At 43.0% G+C, this 21,040-nt stretch overlaps 1 protein-coding gene across 2 annotated transcripts in view; it reads right to left on the reverse strand.

The window, feature by feature from the left end:
* The window catches only part of CACUL1 (CDK2 associated cullin domain 1), a 57,395-nt gene that overhangs the window by 21,133 nt on the left and 15,222 nt on the right, over window positions 1–21,040 (reverse strand). The window contains exon 4 of one of the 2 annotated variants that reach the window (XM_063132735.1): window positions 15,958–16,053. The exons of the other annotated variant lie outside the window; for it this stretch is intronic. Within the exon in view, the coding sequence (XP_062988805.1) occupies window positions 15,958–16,053 (96 nt within the window). The remainder of the gene's footprint in view (window positions 1–15,957; window positions 16,054–21,040) is intronic. 2 annotated transcript variants of the gene reach the window in all.

Here is a 21,040-nt window from a genome sequence, read left to right on the forward strand (position 1 = left end):
CCTGGAGAGTGTGATGAGCCCCAATCTACTTCTGAGCTTAGAGGTGGCAAGGGGCACCATCCCTTCACTCATGCTGTGCTTCTGAAGTGCTCTGAGCAGTGTAGCTCAATGTAATATCAAATACAAGATTGTATTCCTCTCCATCTTGGGTAGCAGGTCTTCAGAGTCAGTGACATACCAAATTTGTCAACTCCTGCAAAAACCCTTACATTCAGTGTTATTGCAGTGCTTTATAGTTGTAGCTGGCAGCTTTTACTTTAAGGCACTGGATACAAAATACCCAATAAAGAATCAACATCTCCAACTTGCAGAATTCTGAGGGATTATTAGTTTAGTTGCTCACTGACGGAAGCAATGTTGCAGCAGCAGTTTAGGAAGAAGCCTTCTTTGAAAGTTCTCCCATTTTGGTTGACAGGAATTACACATAGAGGAATAAAATAGTTCAGCTCCAATCCATGACATTAACGGATGGGAGAGCTCTGCCTATTAATATAGCAAGTGGCAGATTTTTTTCTCAGGCGCCATCACTTACTGATACACATCACTGCAGTTTCCTGACATCACACATTTCAAATACAGGTATTGCCTTCTAGATGACTGATGAGTGTCAAACATCAGGATTACCTGTCTCCTCTACACACTACCACCATCAATTGCAACCCAACAGATGTCAGAGCTTCTGATGATAAATTTCAAAAACCCTCAAGACACTTCAAATCCTCCAGGCAACAAAGAGCTCTGCTATGAAAACAACATAGACAGCTAATGTTTTTTAAGCCTACAAAGCTGTTCAAAACCGAACTGGTACACACTCTACAAAACATGAATTCGACCTGGAACTCTCCATGCTGTAAAGTACGAGAGGAATAAGTGGATGCCAGTCAAAACCCCATGCATTTTCTGGAAAGGACTACCCTCTGACTTCTGTTGAAAAGCTACCAAAATCTTTCTAATGTTAAGAGAACAGGTGTAATAGGCATATTTCCTCTCTTTATTCAAGCTAGACAAGTGAGATCTGCAAAATGTTGCATTATGCAGTGCTAATGCCCAGTGTTCCAGCCCACCATTCCTCCTTTCAGGATATTCTATTCCATTCCCACTCCCACCTGGTTTTCTCTTTTCTCCCCCTCAACATTTCCACGAAAGATACTTGGTCCCCATTGGTCTGTTTTTACACACACGCCCCAAAAAGATCTTTGTTGTAGTTCTGCAAATCTTGGAGTTTTCTCAAGCCTGACAATAGCCACCTCTCATACACAGGATGATGCTGTTTTAACTATACAATGATACCAACTTCTGAGATTCAGAAACAGAGGGAGAGATGGCCAGCTTCACTATCAATTTTCTGTTGGGAGTACCTCCCCCTCCCTTTTGTCCCCCAAAGGAAGCGGCACCACTCACAGTCAATCTGCTCAAATGACCCTGACTCTCCCTCATCGTATACACACTTACAGCAATAAGGAAGTTGGAAGCATTGGAGTGTGGGCCACTGCTGAATTACAATAAAGGTGGCTGTACATTGCATGGAATCTGCCCACAGACTAAGTACTTAATTTCTAACAAGACCCTAACTCAACCTTCTATTTAAACAACCCACCTGGTCACCATAGGCGACAAATAAATCTTCAGAGGGGAGGGAGTGGGTTAGTAGAGAAGGGATATATCACTTTGGGGTACCTAGCTAGGTTGGGCTTGGGGACAGTGTTGCAATGGCTCTGTCCTTCCTCGAAGGTCAATCTCAAAAGGCAGCGCTCGGACACTTCTGCTCCACCCCATGATGCTTGTTATATATTGTATGCAGCAGGATTCCACCTCGTTAAAAATGGGGACATCTACATGAAACTGCTAAGGAAGTTATCCGGACGTCTGGACTGCACTGCCAGCAATATGTTGATGACACGCAACTCTACATGTGCTTTTTCCACCTACAAATCCCAGGGAGGCTGCAGCACCTTTAAATATGTATGCGGATGAAGTTTGAGGATGAAGTTTAATCCAGAGAAGACAGTGCTGCTGTAGATTGTGAAACCAGTAGATGGGTGCAACCAGTTCTGAATGGGGCTGCACGACCCCTGAAGGAACAGTGTGGGGGTTCTTTTGTACTTGGAATTGTCTGTGAAAGCAGAGCTGGTGGCAGTAGCCCGAAGTGTATTTTATAATCTTAAACTGGTACTCCAGTGTGCCCCTATCTAGAGAAAGATCTAGTCTTGATCAGTATTCCTAGCTTTGTTTTGTTTTTCAGCTTTAAAGTTATTTATATTATCTTTTTAAAATATTTGTAATTGTGTCACTTCGGATGGACTTAATGGAGAAAGGTGGCTAATAAATAAATAAATAAAAATAGCGGTAAACCATTTATGGAATACTTTCTGGGTGCTCACTCTGATCTCATTTCAATACAAGTTTCAGATCCTTTTATTTCAACAGTTTAAAGTTCTGAAAACTTCTAATTCCTAATGTTTGGCTTTATGGTGCTTTTTAATTTACTGCTCTAAGATGTTTTTTATTTTATTTTATTGTACAAATTGTTGCTATATGCTGCCCTGGGAAAGCACTTCTGTTTTCTGGAAGAGAGGGATACAAATACTTAAAGTGATATAAATAAAGCCACATTGCTTAGATTATTAAATATGGCATTGAGCACATGAAAGGAATCATTGCCAGGGAGACTAAGACGTTCTACAATCAGTTCAAGGGCTTGAGAGAACTTTGTGTCCTGTTCAAATTTTTAAATGTAGCTAGGATAATGTTCACCTCTAATTGCTCACATTGCATCCTATGACATATCACAAGAGCACTCTAAACATGATTTGTGATGTTTTATTTTTTCCCTCCCAGTTTGAATCAATAGCCCACACAGACACTAGAGAAATGATTAGGCAGGAAAGACAAGATAGGTTATTAGGATTGCATGTTTACCCAGCAAAGAAAAAAAATAGATAAAATCCTCTAGGCAGGTAGATGATGCATAGTTAGGCAGGTCGCATATCTGCCTATTGGTATTGATAGACCTCTCAGTGGCTTTTGATATTTGAACATCCAACCAGGGCTTTTGTAAACCCTTTGCCTCCTTCCTCATTACTGCAGCTTCATGGGAAGACAAAACCCTTGAAGAAGGAATTGTATTTCCAAAACGCTTTGGGTTACTTCTCTCTTGTTTCTGTATAGCATCACGCACCTTTCCCTTTTGGTTTTTTAATAAACCTCAATACCCAATATGCTTTAACAGTCATGTATATTGAACATGTGCTTCCGAACAAATGCATCAAGACATGCTCCCATGCAGGATAGTACTACAGCTATATTGCCATGAGCCTTTCTCCATTACAAATGGCTGGAATTGCATTCCTAACTTACATAAGTACTCAGACGAAATTATTAATATAATCAGGTTGCTTACCTGTAACTGTAGTTCTTTGAGTGGTCATCTGTGCATTCACACTGATGGGCTCTGCACCTGCGCGGAGCTTCTTCGGGAAACTTCCATAGCTTAGAGTTTTGGCGGGAACCCCTCCCCTTCCTGTATCTAATGCACGGGTTCCCACCTAAGCCCCTCAGTTTCTAGGAGACCGCCATTGTGGCCTACCCACTTTCTTCTTCGTGGTCTCTGTGCATCACACTGATGGGCGATTAGCTAGCTGACATACCTGGAGGTGGGTAGGTGTCATTAGTGAAGGATCTCTGAGAGCACTGCCTGTCCAAAAGTGCAGTCCTGTCTGGCACGAACGTCAAGCTGATAGTGCTGTATGAAAGTTGAGGGTTTCGCCCATGTGGCCGCTTTGCATAGCGTCGGTAACGAAACTCCTCGACCAAACACCACCGAAGTTGCGACTGCCCTTGTTGAATGTGCGTTAACTTGCAATGGAATTGGTAACTTCTCAAGTTCATATGCAAGCTTGATAGTCTGAACGACCCAGGTTGCTAATCGTTGAGATGAAATAGGCGATCCCTTTGATCTGCCACCATAAGCGACGAACAGCCTTGGTGTCGTCCTAAATGATTCTGTTCTGGCCTTATAAAAGGCTAAGGCACGGCGAACGTCAAGGGAGTGCATGGTGCGCTCCAATTTATTTATTTATTTATTTATTACATTTTTATACCGCCCAATAGCCGAAGCTCTCTGGGCGGTTCACAAAAATTAAAACCATAATAAAACAACCAACAGGTTAAAAGCACAAATACAAAATACAGTATAAAAAGCACAACCAGGATAAAACCACGCAGCAAAATTGATATAAGATTAAAATACAGAGTTAAAACAGTAAAATTTAAATTTAAGTTAAAATTAAGTGCTAAAATACTGAGAGAATAAAAAGGTCTTCAGCTGGCGACGAAAGGAGTACAGTGTAGGCGCCAGGCGGACCTCTCTGGGGAGCTCATTCCACAACCGGGGGACCCAGGAAGAAGGAAGGTAGGACAATATCTTGCCTCACATGGAAATCTGAGACCACCTTAGGCAGGAAAAACACGTCAGGATGTAAGACAGCCTTAGCCTTATGGAATGCTAAGTATGGTGGGTCTATCCTTAGGGCTGTGAGCTCCCCAGCCCTTCGAGCTGATGTGATCGCGATCAAGAAAGCAACTTTAAAGGAAAGAAGCCACAAATCAGTCTTTGCTAAAGGTTCAAACGGAGGCTTTGTGAGAGCGTGCAGAACCACTGACAAACTCCACACTAGGACTATCGATCGTGATGGTCCCACCGTGTTTTTCAATCCTTTGAGAAAACTCTTTACGAGAGTTTGAGAGGAAAGAGAAGACAGGTGGTTATGTCGTTGATGCACTACGATAGCCACAAGGTACACCTTTAAAGATGAAGGTGCGAGTCCATTCTCATGCAATGAATATAGAAACTGTAAGACCTGGGATATCGGCCGTGATGATGGGTCAAATTTTGCAGTTTCCGCGAAAACAGAGAATCTTTTCCATTTTGCCAAATAAGACCGGCGCGTCGATGGCTTTCTGGATTCCAATATGATGTTCTGTATCTGCATCGGTAGTGAATGAGGATTTAGGACATTATCCTCCATGCTGTCAGTCGCAGTGTTCTGAAATTGGGATGTCTGATCTTGCCTTGGTGAGTTGTCAGTAAGTCTGGTCGTTGAGGTAGGCTGAGGAACATTCTGTTGGAAAGGAGAAGTAGCTTGGTGAACCATAGTTGGCGTGGCCACCATGGTGCTACGAGAATGCAGTTGGTATTGTCTTCCTTTATCTTCACCAGGACTTTGATTATCATGGGGAAGGGGGGAAACAGATAGAAAAGGGTCCCTTGCCACGTCAGGCTGAAGGCATCCCCAAGGGAGCCCGGGCTGTTGCCCGCCCGACTGCAGAATCTTGGGTGCGTTGTACTGTGCTCTGTTGTGAATAGGTCGATCGTGGCCGTTCCCCATCGACTGAATATGGATTTTACAACTTCGTGATGAAGTTTCCACTCGTGGGTTCTCGATGAGAAACAGCTCAGAAGGTCGGCAATGGTATTGTCCTGACCAGCTATGTGCACTGCTGTAATGTGAATATTGTTGGTTATGCACCAATTCCAGATCTTTAATGTTAGGTGGAGGAGTCGACTGGAGCAGGTTCCCCCTTGTTTGTTTATGTAGAAAACTGTGGTTGTATTGTCCGAAGCCACCATGATATGTTGGTGCCGAAGAACAGTCACAAATTATTTGAGTGCCCTTTCTACTGCCAAGAGTTCTAGATAGTTGATGTGACATGCTCTTTTGGTAGTCAACCAAGATGCTTGTATTCTGAGGGCTCCGCAGTGTGCGCCCCATCCGGAGAGCGAAGCACCTGTCACTACTGTCTTGGTAGAGGGGGGCTTGTGAAAGGGAATCCCACGTAGGAGATTGCTTGGGTCTTCCCACCATATTAGAGAAGTCTTGACCGCTGACGGCATTCGAAGCATCATATGTTGGTTGTCCAACTGGTTGTTGAAGACTTGCAGAAACCAATGTTGCAAGCGTCTCATGTGTAGCCTTGCGGGAGCAACCGCAGCCATTGTCGCTGCTATGTATCCCCCAAAATTTGTACAGTATGGGCCGTTATTGTCATTCGAGACCTTCTGGCTAGAGTAGACAGTTGCTGCACCCTGTCGCTTGGGAGGAAGACACTCGCCTCGGCAGCGTTGATGTCTATCCCTATGAAGCGTATAACATGGGTAGGTTGCAGGACAGATTTTTCTGTGTTCACGCATAGTCCGAGGTTGTCCAGGGTCTGTAAGGTAAGTAGGAGATTGTCTTCGAGTTGATGTCGTGACTTCGCCACCAGCAGCCAGTCGTCAATGTACAGAAAGAGCTGTATGCCCTGTGTTCTCAGGTGGGCACACACCACCATCATACATTTCGTAAAGACGCGGGGTGCCATTGCCAAGCCGAATGGGAGCACGAGTAACTGATAGAATTTGTTCCCTATTGCAAAGCAAAGGTATTGTTGGCTGTCTTCTCGGATTGAAATGTGAAAGTAGGCATCCCGCAGGTCTATGGTAACGAACCAGTCCCCTTTGGCTAAAAGTGGGGTGATTGTTGCAAGAGTCACCATCCTGAACTTCTTCGTTGTGATAAACTTGTTGACATTATGAAGGTCTAATATAGGTCTGAGGCCTCCATCCTTTTTTGGGACAGTGAAATATCTGGAATAGAAGCCTGTTGGGATCTCGTGACGATGAGAGAGGTCAAATGGCTCCTTTTTGTAGGAGGGTGTTCACTTCCTGTGTGAGTGTTGGCGATGGTATACTACTTTTTATGCCCGAAAAAGGAGGGAGTGTGTCGAATTCGATGCTGTAACCGTACTCGACAATGTTGAGTACCCATTTGTCCATAGTAATGCATTCCCATGCATTTCGGTAATTTGCTAGGTGACCCTTGAAGAAGACAGTGCTTTGCGGTTGTAGGGGAGAGTCAAAGGCGCTGCTTCTTCAAGACATCCTGTCGCTTACAGTAGGTCTGGAACTTTCCTGATCCATATTGAGGGCGCTTCCCTTGTTGAGGAAAATGTTGTTGCTGTCACGCGGGGTGATCGGTACCGAACCTGTTTGGTGGTTGGTATTGATGTCGGTACCAGGCTCGCTGCCTGAAGGTTTGCTGTGGTTGGGTAAGACCCATTTTCTTAGCGGTGGTTCATGCTTTTTGGATTGAGTCCATAGTCTCATCCGTTTTAGAATGAAAGAGTCCCAGCCCGTCAAACGGTAGGTCTTTGATCCTTGTCTTCGCTTCTTGAGTTAGCGCAGTAGAGCGTAGCTACACATGTCTGCGGGGGGCCACTGCTGCCATCATGGCTCTCGTACCGCAGTCCATCTGATGGCGTGCGGTATGGATCTGTTGCTTAGTGAGTCTGGATGCTTCACTCTGAAATACTCTGGCTAGTTCTCTACGATCGTCAGGAAGCTCGTCACATAATGCTCCTATTTTTTCCCATAAGAATAGCTGATATCTAGCCATGGTGGCCTGATAATTTGCTACTCTCACGCGGAGTGACGATGAAGTGTAAATCCGTCTTCCCATAAAATCTAATCTTCGTCCCTCTTTGTCCACAGGGGACACATGAATCTTATGTGACCTGCCCTGAGCCAATTCTACTATAATGGAATTGGGGGCTGGATGTTTAAATAAGGAGTCCACTCCTGCTTCCTGAACTTTGTACATGCTTTCTAAGCGCTTGGACGCTGGGATTAAGGAAGATGGGTTTTTCCAACATAACTGAGCTGTCTGTAGCAACGTAGGCAGGTAAGGTATTACTACCGAAGTAGGATTTTCTGTAACCACAGCATCGAACACCGGGTCTTTTGGCCTCTCTACATGTTGCTGCACTTCCAAGCCTAACGTTCGGGCCATCCGAAGGACATGTTCAGAAAAGCTCATTACGTCTTCAGGAGGGCGACACTGAACAAGAATCTGAATGATTCTTGTTCAGTGGGGGACTCTAGAGAGTCTCTTTCGGTATCGTGCTGCGGTACGGCGTTTACAACCAGTACCGGTGGTTGGGTTTGCATCGGTATCAAACATGCGGCAGTCATCGGTGGTGGCATACCATCATGCGAGTTTCCGCGCCTCGAGGGCGACGGTACCGTGCGTTGGTATGGAGGCACAGGGAAGGTTGGATACCGACGTGAGTCGAGCTCGTATTCTGGAGGACGGTAATACTCCCATGGCCAGTCTCTCCTATGTTCATAGGAAGAATGCTCTGACAATCTGTCCCATTCCATACATGGGGACCCCGATCTGTCAGGGTGTTGGCGAGGTCGTTCCATGCCTCTTTCCATCGCTGGAATTAGAGGTTGCTGTCGGCTAGGTGAGGCTGGTATAGTTGCCTGCACTGCTGTATCAGGTGGTGTCGAATCCACCAGCTCTCCTTCAGATATGGAGGCAGTCGGTATCGCCGCTGAGACTGTTGCCGAAGTTTGAGTCGGTGTTGCCGTTGGCCTCGGTACCGAGAAAGATTGAGGCGGTGACGGTCGCTGTGATGGAGTGACTGCAGGGGACGGGATATGCCGCTCCTTGCGTTTCTTTTTCTTTTGCAGATCCAACTGCTTGGATTTTTTTGCTCTTTTTGAAGGTTGCTTGGTAGCAACAACCTGTGCATGCTCTGTAAGAGAGTGTCGACTAACATTTCAAGTCGAGACCAACCTGGTCGGGGAGAGCTGTATTATGTTGAGACCGTGTTGTGGGGGTAAAACGTCTCCAGCCAGTGACACCATAGGTTTTGTCTTAGCAGATTTGGGATTGTCCACTGCCCGGAGGGCTTTATCCCAAAGTAATGATCTTCGCCGATCTGCTTGATGTTTTCTCGTCTGTCTGGTGAAGGACATGCAGTGATGGCAGGTTTCAACTATATGTCCTTCACCCAGACAGAGAACACACAAAGAATGTCCGTCAGATGGAGGGAGTTTACTCCTGCAACGGACACACTTGCGAAAGAGGGCCTTAACGGCCATGTGCTAAGGCGTCGCGATCAAAGATCGCCCAAAACTACCTGTCCGATAAAGAAATCGCAAAACCGAAAGGGTAGAGAATACAAGAGGATAGTAGATAAGATAGAATAAACTGAAAATATAAACCTAATCTAACAAAAAAAATATTTTTTTACTCTAAGCTCAAACAGACGGAGAAGTTACCACGTTGAAGCTACCACAATGGCGGTCAATGAAGAACTGAGGGGCTTAGGCGGGAACCCGTGCGTTAGATACAGGAAGGGGAGGGGTTCCCGCCAAAACTCTAGGCTATGGAAGTTTCTTGAAGAAGCTCCGCGCAGGCGCAGAGCCCATCAGTGTGATGCACAGAGGCCACGAAGAAGAACCATTAATGCAGCGGTGATTCCGCTGACAGGATGGGGGGGTGTTCTACCGGTTCTGGATGGGATTGCACTCATCCTGAAGGAGCAGGGTCGTAGCTTGGGGATTCTTTTAGATCCATCATTGTCACTTGAGGCTCAGGTGACCTCAGTGGCATGGAGTGCCTTTTACAAACTCCGGTTGGTGGCCCAGCTACACCCCTATCTGGACAGGGATAACCTGGCTTCAGTTGTCCATGCTCTGGTAACCTCCAAGTTAGATTACTGCAATACACTCTACGTAGGGCTGCCTTTGAAGACAGTTTGGAAGCTGCAGCTCGTGCAAAATGCAGATGCCAGATTGATTTCGGGAACCAGAAGGTTCAACCATATAACACCTACTCTGGTCCACTTGCACTGGCTGCCTGTATGTTTCCGAGCCCAATTCAAGGTGCTGGTTTTGACCTATAATGCCTTACACGGCTTGGGACCACAATACCTGACGGAACGCCTCTCCCGACGTGAATGTACCCGGTCACTACATTCAACATCTAAGGTCCTCCTCCGGGTGCCTACTCCGAGAGAGGCTCGGAGTGTGGCAACAAGGGACAGGGCCTTTTCAGTGGTGGCCCCCAGACTATGGAACGATCTCCCTGACAAGGCTCGCCTGGCACCAATGCTGCTATCTTTCCGGCGCCAGGTTAAGACTTTCCTCTTTGCCCAGGCATATGGCGGCACATCTTAATCACCCACATGTTTAGTTTTTTTTTAACATTTTTAATGCTTTGTGTGTGTATGTTCTGTGTTTTAAAATTTTAAAATTTGTATACTTGTTTTTATGTCAATTTTAGAATTTCTGTAAACCGCCCAGAGAGCTCTGGCTATGGGGGTGGTATATAAGTGTAATAAATAGATAAATAAATAAATAAAGCAGTAATATTATGAACTGCTGGACAGCACACTATGACAACAATTGTCAGCAACAACTTAAAAAGACAGGGCATCAACAGCAAGCAGTAAAAGCTTTTGAAAATAAAAAACATCTGAATAGGGGATCCACCAAAGTTACCAAGACAATGAATTCCAAAGGATGGGGGCCAAAATTGAATAGGCTTGGCTCCATGCCCTTGCAAATATTATTGCAGTGAAGGATGGAACTCAGAGGTCCAAGGAGGTGCAAAAGGCACTCTTGAAGTTATTGTAAAGCCAAGCACCTACAACTGACCCAGAAACAAATCAGAAGTCATTGCAATGGTCTGATTTCTCCTAGACACATCTACCAGGAGGTAGGTAAGCAAACTCTGCACTATTATAATCATTTATATCCTGCCTTTTAGGATACAAATCTTTCCAAAGCAGCTTCTAAGGAACATCAAAATATATTAAAACACACAATTTGCAGTATCACCATACTTAAAATGCTGCTTTTCCCCCATACAAACCTGCCCAGGTTTTAAGAATTTGGAGGAGGCCTTTCTCTCGGTACTGATAACATCAAAGACATGTTTGATGGTGAAGCAAGAAAGGGCCTTCTCCGTGGCCATTCCCAAGTTCTGGAACTCCCTACCATGGGAGGGTAGGTTGACTCCCTCTCTGCTGGTAAACTAAGATGTTTTTATTCAGGCAGGTTTTTCACATGTAAGTTGGTCTGTTGCTGAAGGGTTTCTTGGGTGTTACTTATTTCTTATAGTTGTGTTTTAAAATTGTTTTTATGTCATGCTTTAATTAAGATTTAGTTTTTAATCTAGACTTTAATGTTAGCTGCCATCACTTTTTGGGGGAAAGTAGGATATTAAATAGTACCAGGAATCTTTCAAAAGAGTAGCTGGTTGCAGATGTGAGGTTTTTGAACTCTCACTTTTATGTAAGAACATGTTTATCCTACCTGGGTCAGTTTAAAGATACATTGCTTCAGGTGGAGAATAAAAGAGTAAAGCATGGCATTTTTTTTTTAAGTGCCATGCTGCTAAAACACAAGGGAAAGGAGAGAGGGTCAACTGAACACCTTTTGGAGGGAGTTATGTCACTAACAAGAAGGCCCTGCTGCCACATCCCTAAACATACCTATGAAGGTAGCAGAGCACAAACAACCTCAGATGTTGAACACAGTGCACGTCATCCACATGACAGACACATATAACAGATATCATTACACTCCCATTATTAGGCAACTAATGAGCTTCTCTCATGGAAATAATTGCATTCACTACATTAGAAGTATTAACTTGGAAACCATCAGAACTATTTACACGGGCAGTTCCTTTGAGGAAAAGTAAACACTACTCCATTACTACTCTAGCCTTTCGAATTTAAGTTTAGAAAGAAGTAAACATTACTCCATTACTGTTCTGGCCTTTCACATTTAGGTTTAGAGCAAATAAGAGATATTAAAATGAGGAAATTCACTTAAGGCTTCTTACCAGCAATATCCCTATGAGTATTTAACAATGATCTAGCAAGACATTTCTGATATTTAACTGACACCCTCCTTTCGTAGCATTTTTTTTAAAAAACTATTAAGAAACCATTATAATTTGGCTTTTCTTTTGAGGATTGGTGCATACCAGGCAATACCCAATGCAGGCAGTCCACCAGTGCTGAACATGTCACAAACTAATACTAGACAATAGGGAAGCACAACTCCAGTACCAACTAGAAATTCTGGAACAGGACAAGTCAGCAGAGCTCCCTTACATGAGCTCCACTGGCTTATCCTATTCCATAAGTGCCAATTTAGGCTAGTTCCCAGTTGCACTAACTCCACGTTGCGCTAGAGTTAGTTTCTGCTAGTGCCACAGCAGCATTGGCTACCGCCCAATGTTTTCAAGAGAACATCCCAGAATGCACTGGGTAGCTCTCCTAGACCTCAGAAAAGAGAGTAGGCACGTTTTTGTGTGTCCAGCTAATTCTCTCAGGTTGCTTTTGAGATCCAGAAATGGACGTGACCTAAATATTATGCATATAGGTCATCATAGGGCAGAAACACAGGATCTCATCATTTTCAGAGATAATTTAAAGTCACAGCATAAAGTTGTGAACCTGTAGAGAAGTTATTCACACCATGTTTGTAGCTAACTGTTCAATCCTGTTTTCTGTGCAAGAACAAAATCAATGATTTGAACTTACTGAGTTTCTAGGAAGCAAGGTCATTCTCAAAATGCGCAGCTTAGCAGTTAACTACCTATAAGATAATGTCTCTGTTTTGCTTTTCTTAAGACTTTGCTGACATGATAATTTTGTTTTTAAAGTGAACACAAGCCCCTACAGAATCGACAGTAAAGGATGGGGAAAGGCAGACAGTAATCTAGACCTATCTGATCAAATTAAAAATTGGATACTGTATCAGTGGCAAAATATAAATTCAATTTCAGATGAAAGAGTACATAAAATTCAAAATTTCCCCCATGAACTTTTTTTTAAAATGGAGGAAGCACATTTTCATTTCATTCAGTTCTCCAAAATGAGGCCTGATATTCAGAAGATTTTTACATGACCAAACGCTAACCTAAATTATAGAAAAATGTAACCCTGAATGAACCGTCTGAATAGCTACCGCTGAAACTGTTGATAAAGCTTATCAACACTACCCTAATTTTCACAGACGGAGGAAGAGGACTATACTTTCCAAGTATCTTTTCTCCTACACAAAGAAAAGCAACATGGCAGGAGCAATGATATGGGACAGGAAATTTTCTAGTGTTTTTCTGTGGGGAAAAAATCATTTCTTAAGTTCATTAATAAAAATTAATGTATGCCAGATGCAAATACAATGTTACACAAGCTTGACAATTTTAAAGTTGTAATTAATGTTTTTCAAGCATATGAGAGAATACATATATGTCACTGAAATACATACATGTTTCAGAGTGAAATGGGACTCTAGAAATAGTGACGGTGAAACTGAAGGTGCCATAGCAACCTTAAGAGCTTTCAGTAACTTTTTTTCTCTTAAATTTAAAAAATACTGCATTTTTATAAGGATTGCAATAAAATTTCTGCGTAATATAACACTTAAATCACATTAAGCATGTTTTGCCCCCCCCCCCCAAGTATTTCAGGTCAAATGCTTGTGGTGTGCTGGGACAAAAAATTAAAACAGGATAAAAAAAATAAGCTTACAAAACACAAGTAAAATAAACATGCTAAACTGGATCTGTTTAGGAGAGGGGTGGGCAATGTGCCCTCCGGAAGTTTGGCCTAAGGTTCCCAGTATCTCTAGCCAGCATAAGCAATAGGGAGGAATGAGGGGGGTTTGAAGCCAAAACTTCTAGCGATTCACAAGTCAGCCACCCCTTGCTACAGGGCATCAGAACATTTTCCAATGCAAACTGAAAAAGTCCCCATGCAAATTAACTTAATTTGCATTAGAAAGATTCCCGAAAAAAACACATCACTGGCGGGAGGGGGGGGGCGTTAAAGGGGAAAATAGAACAACAGTAAAAAGAGTTTATCAACCCTCTCTCCCACTGGCTCAGGATAATGGAGAGGGCCATGCAACTGAGCTGTGATAAACCTGTGGAAACTCACACAACTGTATGGTGGAGCATTCAAAAAACTTGCTGCACATAGAATAACAGTCAAGTTAGAGAGAAGAACTCTTCTAGCCCAGCCTTCTTCCTGTCATGTTAGTTTTCTATATCCAGGGAACATTTTTGTATAAAAAAAGTTCAACCACTTGTAGTCCGGAGCAATATAACAGAGATACAGAATTACTACCTCAGTAATTGATGATGCTAGCTAAATAAATAAATAAATAAATGGAACTAGGCCTATATTGCCAGGATTCACACAGGCTGCATTCAGACAACACTTTAAGCCACGATGGGTTAATACACTACTCACAGTAGTTTATTTTGAAAATAAGCTATTGTTATCGCCCACACGATCTGACAAATAAGCTACAGTGACTGGGTTCAGACAACACAATAGTCCACAGTTGATTAAATTGTCCACAGTTGACTACTGTGTAGTCTGTTGAGCATTTTCCATACAACGGTGGGTTATTTCCCAGAAATAACCAGATCAAATAATCAACAGTGTGCAGAGTTGACACACTGTTGGAGAGGTCTATGGATCTGTCCTGTACATCAAACAGTACTCCGCCCTGATATCTGAAGCCCATTTTTGGATATCAGCATGGCGTGGAGGGAGACAGCGAGCATCTCCCTCCACACTGTGCTGATATCCACAAATGGATAGCAGGCGGGGTGGAGGGAGACGCTCGCCTGATGCTGTCAAGGACAGTGTCAGGTGAGCGTCTCCATTCCCCCCACTATCCATTTGGATAGGTGGTCAGGGGGATGTTTCCATCCCGTCAATCCCATATCCAAATGAATAGCAGGGTGGGATGGGGTGGATGGAACTCTCCTGCAGCAGGGATGGGACATGCATGCGATGCCCCACCCAGAGATGGGATGTGCACGTCCCATGCAGTGCTGGTTCCCATGAGAATTTCTCTTCGTGCTGGGTCCCCCCACCATCTGAACAAGAGGAGAAGAGCGCCGCGCCAGGTACTGACACTGAAGGGACCCGGCACGAAGGGGGAGTCTGATGGCAACCAGTGCCACTATTTGGTGGGGAGGATAGAGAGGAAGTTGAGGGTGGGCAATAGTCAACCCTGTGTTAATAGTCAACTCCACAGATGACAATATAGGGGGTAGCCAAGATGACATGATAAGAATTATCCGTGGAGTTGACTATTAACACAGGTATGATTATTGTGTTGTCCAAACGTGGCCTCTGAGTAGCTTATTAAACTACTGTGTGTAATTTAACTCAACTCCCCACCACCACCATCCTGATAACCCATGGTCTGCATAATGAGTACAACAACTCATTCTGCAGACCATGGGTTATCAGAGTGGGCTATTTTGGCCAAGTAAGCTAGAATCCTCCCACCAGATGACACAATAACCTCTGATGGTTTAATTAACCCATCATGGGTTATTATACCGGCCAAACCCAGTCACAGTCTTTTATTGCTCAGCTAATAACACTTCAAACAAGGTGAAGCTTAGTCATGAGTATCTTTTCCCTTCCAAGTTAGCTATATCCCTCAGAATATACACCAAACATGAAGTATTCCTGCTATAATCACTTTAACATTATCTCCAAACAAATAAAGTCAAAATGCTAAATACATAATGCAATAATTACACAGGTTTTACACTATAACAAACAGAATTTGTTTGCAAAACACTGCCATTATCTCCTTCCTTGCCGGTTACAAACCTTTTCTAATCCTCTAGTTTTTACCATAGTCCATATATGCAATCTGTAAAATGAGAATTTCTTCATAAAAAACACACTATTGTGATAAGCTGCCCAAAATCAAGCCAGTGGATTACCGGTATCCAATTCGCTTAGCAGTCCCCAGAAGACTTGGGCGGTTACTCCCATGACCTGACTTAGCAGAGGTAGAAAAGCAAAACAGAAGGAACAGAAGCATGAAGACAGAAGAGCTGAGTTCAGTAGTACCACAACACACTGGGCAAGATCCTATTATGGCCAAGGCTGCAACTAGAGATGGGGGCTATGAAAGGAGTCAACATGAACAGAGGGAGGCAGACACTTCTGGAATCAGATTTGGCCTTTCGCAACATAAACTACATGAGTATCTAGTGGCTGAGTCTGATTAACTAATCAGTTCCTTCTTCCAGACCCTGCACTATTTGAAAAGTTGTTCTAAGTACTTACCATATATATGAAAAGAGGCACAATGCTCTGTAATGCTCCCATATACTGACCAAGTGCTATGTTAAACCTTTCAATGTAGAGATCTGGAGGGCTGGCCTGCAAGAGAAAAACAAAACAAAACAGAATCCTTACTAAAATGAAAAGAACCCTAACTTGGGGTAATCAGGTTGGACTTGCAGATAAAAACAAAAGAAATTCAGCTTAAATCTCAAGACTAAATAAAGTGAAGGATTAGAAGACCTAGAGCAGGAGTGGGCAACTTCCTGGGGCCAATTTCCCTGCCCTGGAACTCACTGGGGGCTGCACTCTATCCCCTCCCACTGCACCACTGAAGGGAAAAGCAACTTGCTGTTTGCTGTGTGCTGTTCAGTGTCAGTGGTACAGCAGTAAACAGGGGCTGATTTCCCCCCATTTTGCTGTCATATCACCAAATTTTGGCAGCAAGCAGCAGCTTGCTTTCCTTTAACACAAGGGAAAATCAGCCCTTGTTGGCTGCGACACAACCAAATTTCTGCAGCAAATTCAGTGGTGGGGCCACAAAAAAAAGGCTGGGGGGGTACATGCGACAATGGGTTGTGTGTTGTCTAACCCTGATCTCCAGCATACTGTCAATAACACTTCTAATTTGTTCTATCTTGTTCCCAGCAAACCTGCAGCAATAGCCACTTCACAAACACAATAGAAAGGTACCAGACCACAACTATATCTGCTGATATCCTACGAAGGAATAATGGACTCATTCTCCAACTCTAGATCCTTATGGAACCAAAATGGCACCATGCACACACAGGAGGAAGGTATCAGCAGGTTTGGAGAAACCCCTGGGTTTGCAGATATACAAAACTCAAGAAAAAAAATCTAATCTGGGCCAGTGTACTCAAACAAAGCCCATTAAGAACTGAATATGCCCAGTGGCCCCAGAACTTCAAGTGTCTGTTGGAAGGGAGAAAATGGGGAGGAGGGGATGAAGTGTCTAGGGTGTGGCTGGCTAGAACATTGACAAGTGCTGCATACTGCAATGTTTTGCTATAGGTTTTACTCAGAACATCAGGATACACACGTTATTAAACCAGTTTGAAAATCTCAAGTACATTAACATTTAGATCTAGTAAAGGAATCTGTGAAAATATCTATTGCTTTTCTGCAGAATATGTGAGAAATCTTGTTTTTAAAGAGATGTTTTCTTTACATTTCATTCTGCATTCACATTGACCCATTTAGGGCCAATCCTATGCATGTTTAGGCAGAAAAAAAGTCGTACAACTCCCAGCATTCCCCAGCCAGCCAAAAAAAGTTGTAGAACTTTTTTTTTCTAAACATGCATAGGACTGCACCCTTAATGACCTAAAATGCTTTTAGCAATTATAATTTGGTCTTGTTGGATCCCTTCATAAGACAGTCACTTGGCTACTACAGTCAAGCAAAACAGAATCAGATTAATATAATTCTGTTAAATATTCAGAAGAAGTGCAGCTTTTGCCCCTCCACATGTAATTGAATACACATGAAAACCTTTCAGTAATTCCCTTAAACAGATAGGCCACTACAATTTGGTTTAACTGTGGCTCCACCAACATGATCTAATACTTGAGATAGGAAGACTCACCCACAATATGATGCAACATGATACCACATGGTTACAGCATTAACTGTTGCATCATTAACTGTTGTCAGGCTCCCCTTAAATTCCTTTACCAAAGCATTGATTTATAGACCCTAGACAGGAGTGGGCAACATGTGCCATCCAGATTCTGTTGAACTTCAACTTCCATCATCCTCACCACTGGCTACGCTAGCTAAGGCTGATGGGAGTTGCAGTCTAATAACATTTGGATGGCCACAACTTGCCCACCCTTCTAATGACAGATGAGCTGCATGAGTAAGGTAACCCTGGCTATTAATGAAGTTTCAAAACAAGCTGCACAGTGTCACTGGAAAGAGAACTGCTGCTATTCAGATAGTTTAGTTTGGAATCTCATCACTGCAGAATCCTTTGCTTCCCTCACCCCCAAAAGGTCTATCACCTGTTGTAGACGAGACTCCCAGAGAATATTTTAGCATAACATTTTATCTCAGTATCCTCTTTCAACCTTCCCCTGTGTAATGAAAGAAGATTTTGAGAGACTGATAAATTAAAAATTGACAGAAACTGTTAAGTTAAAAAGATGCCTAGAGAGTTCTTATACATATAATTAAATGCGGAGCTCACAGCTGACGGAACCATAGATATGTGCAGAAAAATCATGATGTTTGAGAATAAGCAAGAAACAACTGCAACTAAGTAATTTCAGCAGATGTATTACTCATGACAGGGGTTTGGGGGGGGGTGGAGTACAGATATGGCATTACTTCCATCATCATCATCATTATTACATTTATTATGAAAAACATAGCATTACAGTTTCTATTTAAAATGCCTTTCAGTCAAGAAATAAACACAGAAGATGCCTCATATTAATGAGATGATTTAGGTAGTATTTTAGGTATAATTAACATTTATAATATAGGTTGCTGTTCTCCAAGTTAGCATGGTTTTTAAAATTATTTTTCCCCTTTCCCAATGATTATTTAAAAATGTTGCTTTGGGGGGTGCATATATTCCAGCAGCACTTAAAACTCTCTGCAGAAAGAAGTTGGACACTTTTGGGGTAGATTATTATTCTTTGCCAATGATACCAGAACAATTTACTGGCAAATCAAATTAAGAAGGTCATCTTTCCACTAGTTGCTTAAACATGCAAAAGTAGTGCCACTGGAAAGGTTTTTTGGTAGAAATATATGTAAATATTGCTGATTTTTCAGTATGGAGAGCAACTTTTCTTTAAAAGCAGTGCATATGAGACATGTGACTTACCAGATAAGATGTTCATGCAGGAGTCAATCTTTTGGATGGCTTTGCTGACCAAATATTTGGTGCTGCCAAGGGCCGCAGTATTGACTGTGCATTGCACCTCAAACAAAATGTGAGGTCAGGGACAATCATCTGCCCCTGTTCTGTTCTGATTCTGTCTAGGCAAAGGCTTACCATCATTGGGCTCCGGTGAGGCCTGTTTTACAGAACTCCCTCTATAAACCTGATTCTCCACAAGAGCTTAAGCAAGTCAGGTTCAACTGCATTCCAACCACATGGGAGGCAGGTTTCCCAGGAAGGCAGGAACAGGAATATGAGAATAACACAGAGAGCTCCAAGTGGTGCTGTGGCTGGAAGCCAGGCTACTTTGCCTGTATGTTTCTCCAACAAGCAGAACATCATGACTAAGCCTTATATATAGCTTGATTTCCTTTAGGCTGGTTAGCCCACCTCCACATTGATTAAGGCTTTCTCTTTTAAAGGGGCTGGTCTGTTTTAGCAGCCTCAGTCATGCCGTAACATGATGATGTCCTCATGGCTGGAGAATGAGGATGGCAATGTGACCTCCTACAGACACGGGGGAGGGGGGGCAGGTCCCTGAAATTTTCCTGGGGAACCAGGTCTAAAGGAGGTAGAAGCCTCATAATGCCTTTCTGAAATCTTCTCCTTGAACATTTAACTCAGGAGCCTCTTCTTATGAGGACAAGGGGTCAGGATCTTCTAGGGATAGGTATTTGAGGTCCTGGATGGTAACAGCTCCCTTCTCCAACTTCAAATTTAGATCTAGGAAAGTGTGTTGAGGGATTCTACACAATGCAAAAATAACACCCCGCCAGCCTCACCAGCTCCAGATGAGAATTGGAGGCTTGCTTTGGCTCTGAGCTAGAGAGGAGACACAGAGGCAGTAGGATTTTTTGCTCCAAACTTGCACCTAGCAAGCCGAGCGCAAAAAAAAAAAAAAAAAAAATCAACCCCCCAAATTTGGGGCTGGAGAGGGGAGCTGAGATCATCTCTCCTTCAGTGCCATGGTTGAGAAGAAGCCTTGGGCTGAAACTCGGCAGAGACTGGCCGAGCAGTCACCATGGCAACCAAAATTGAGCTCCGCGTTTGCGTATATTTTGACACAACTTATGTGCATAACCAAGTGGAAGAAAATTATATTTTCATTTTGCCTTAGAGAAAGTTTTCAAGAGAAAGCAAGCAGAGTTTATGCTACAGACATATAATCAAATGCAAAGTAAATTCAAGAAACCTCTTTCCTTTCTTTTTTCCTAACTATGAATAAAGTAGTCCCTATATACAAACACAGCAAAAATAAGAACAACCCATACATAAACAAATAAAACCAGATCAGTGTTACTATCCCTTACTGTGAAACGTTTGAGTGAAATGTTGAATAAACCTATTATTTAACTGGAGGTGGGGATCTGGGGGAGAGAAAAAGGTATTTGAAATATCCAATCCATTGAAGAACAGAAAATCAATTGCCAATGAAGGGGTTTCACTCCAGTACCTTCCTAAATCAACAGAGCAGTCCACATATACAACCGCTTCTCAAGTAGTATAATATATCTTACAACACTGTACATATCTAACTAGTACGCAAGCCAGTCATCTAATGTCTCACTACATAGGAATGAAATGGATGACACAATCAGACATCCAAGAAACCATAGAAATAAGATTTTCCTCACTGCTTGGCATCACAATACAAACAGCCATCTTACCATCTGGATAAATGAACACTGCAAAGTTACCATTAAGTTGTAATGGTGAATTCTAGGGTGAATCTATGGACGGGTTTGGATGTCACTTTAAGCCATAATGGCTAAATAAGCTACACACAGTAACTTAGTTTGAAAATAAGCTACTGTTATCCCCCACACAATCAGACAAATAAGGTACCGTGCATAATCTGAGTCATCCCCCCAGCCCTGTCCTGCTGTAGTTCTCCCGCCTGAGCAGTGGCATTCTTTCACCCATTGACAACATCACAGCAGCATGTTTTAACCTCTCACAATATCCCAATAAGAGGGGAGAGGTGTGGGGTAATGTACAGGAGCTTACTTCAGTGCTTCCAGCATCACCCCCAACAAGGAGGTGGCGGTTCTAAAGTGCCGGAAGTTTACACAATCAAGACAAAACTTCATACACACCTTCTCCAAGTTGGGAAACACCCAATGCACCATTAGAATCTTACATGATTGCACACAAAGGAGTGAAAAATCTGGT

Source organism: Elgaria multicarinata, chromosome 8 (genome assembly GCF_023053635.1).
Source record: "Elgaria multicarinata webbii isolate HBS135686 ecotype San Diego chromosome 8, rElgMul1.1.pri, whole genome shotgun sequence".
In the NCBI taxonomy this organism is placed as follows: Eukaryota; Metazoa; Chordata; class Lepidosauria; order Squamata; family Anguidae; genus Elgaria; species Elgaria multicarinata.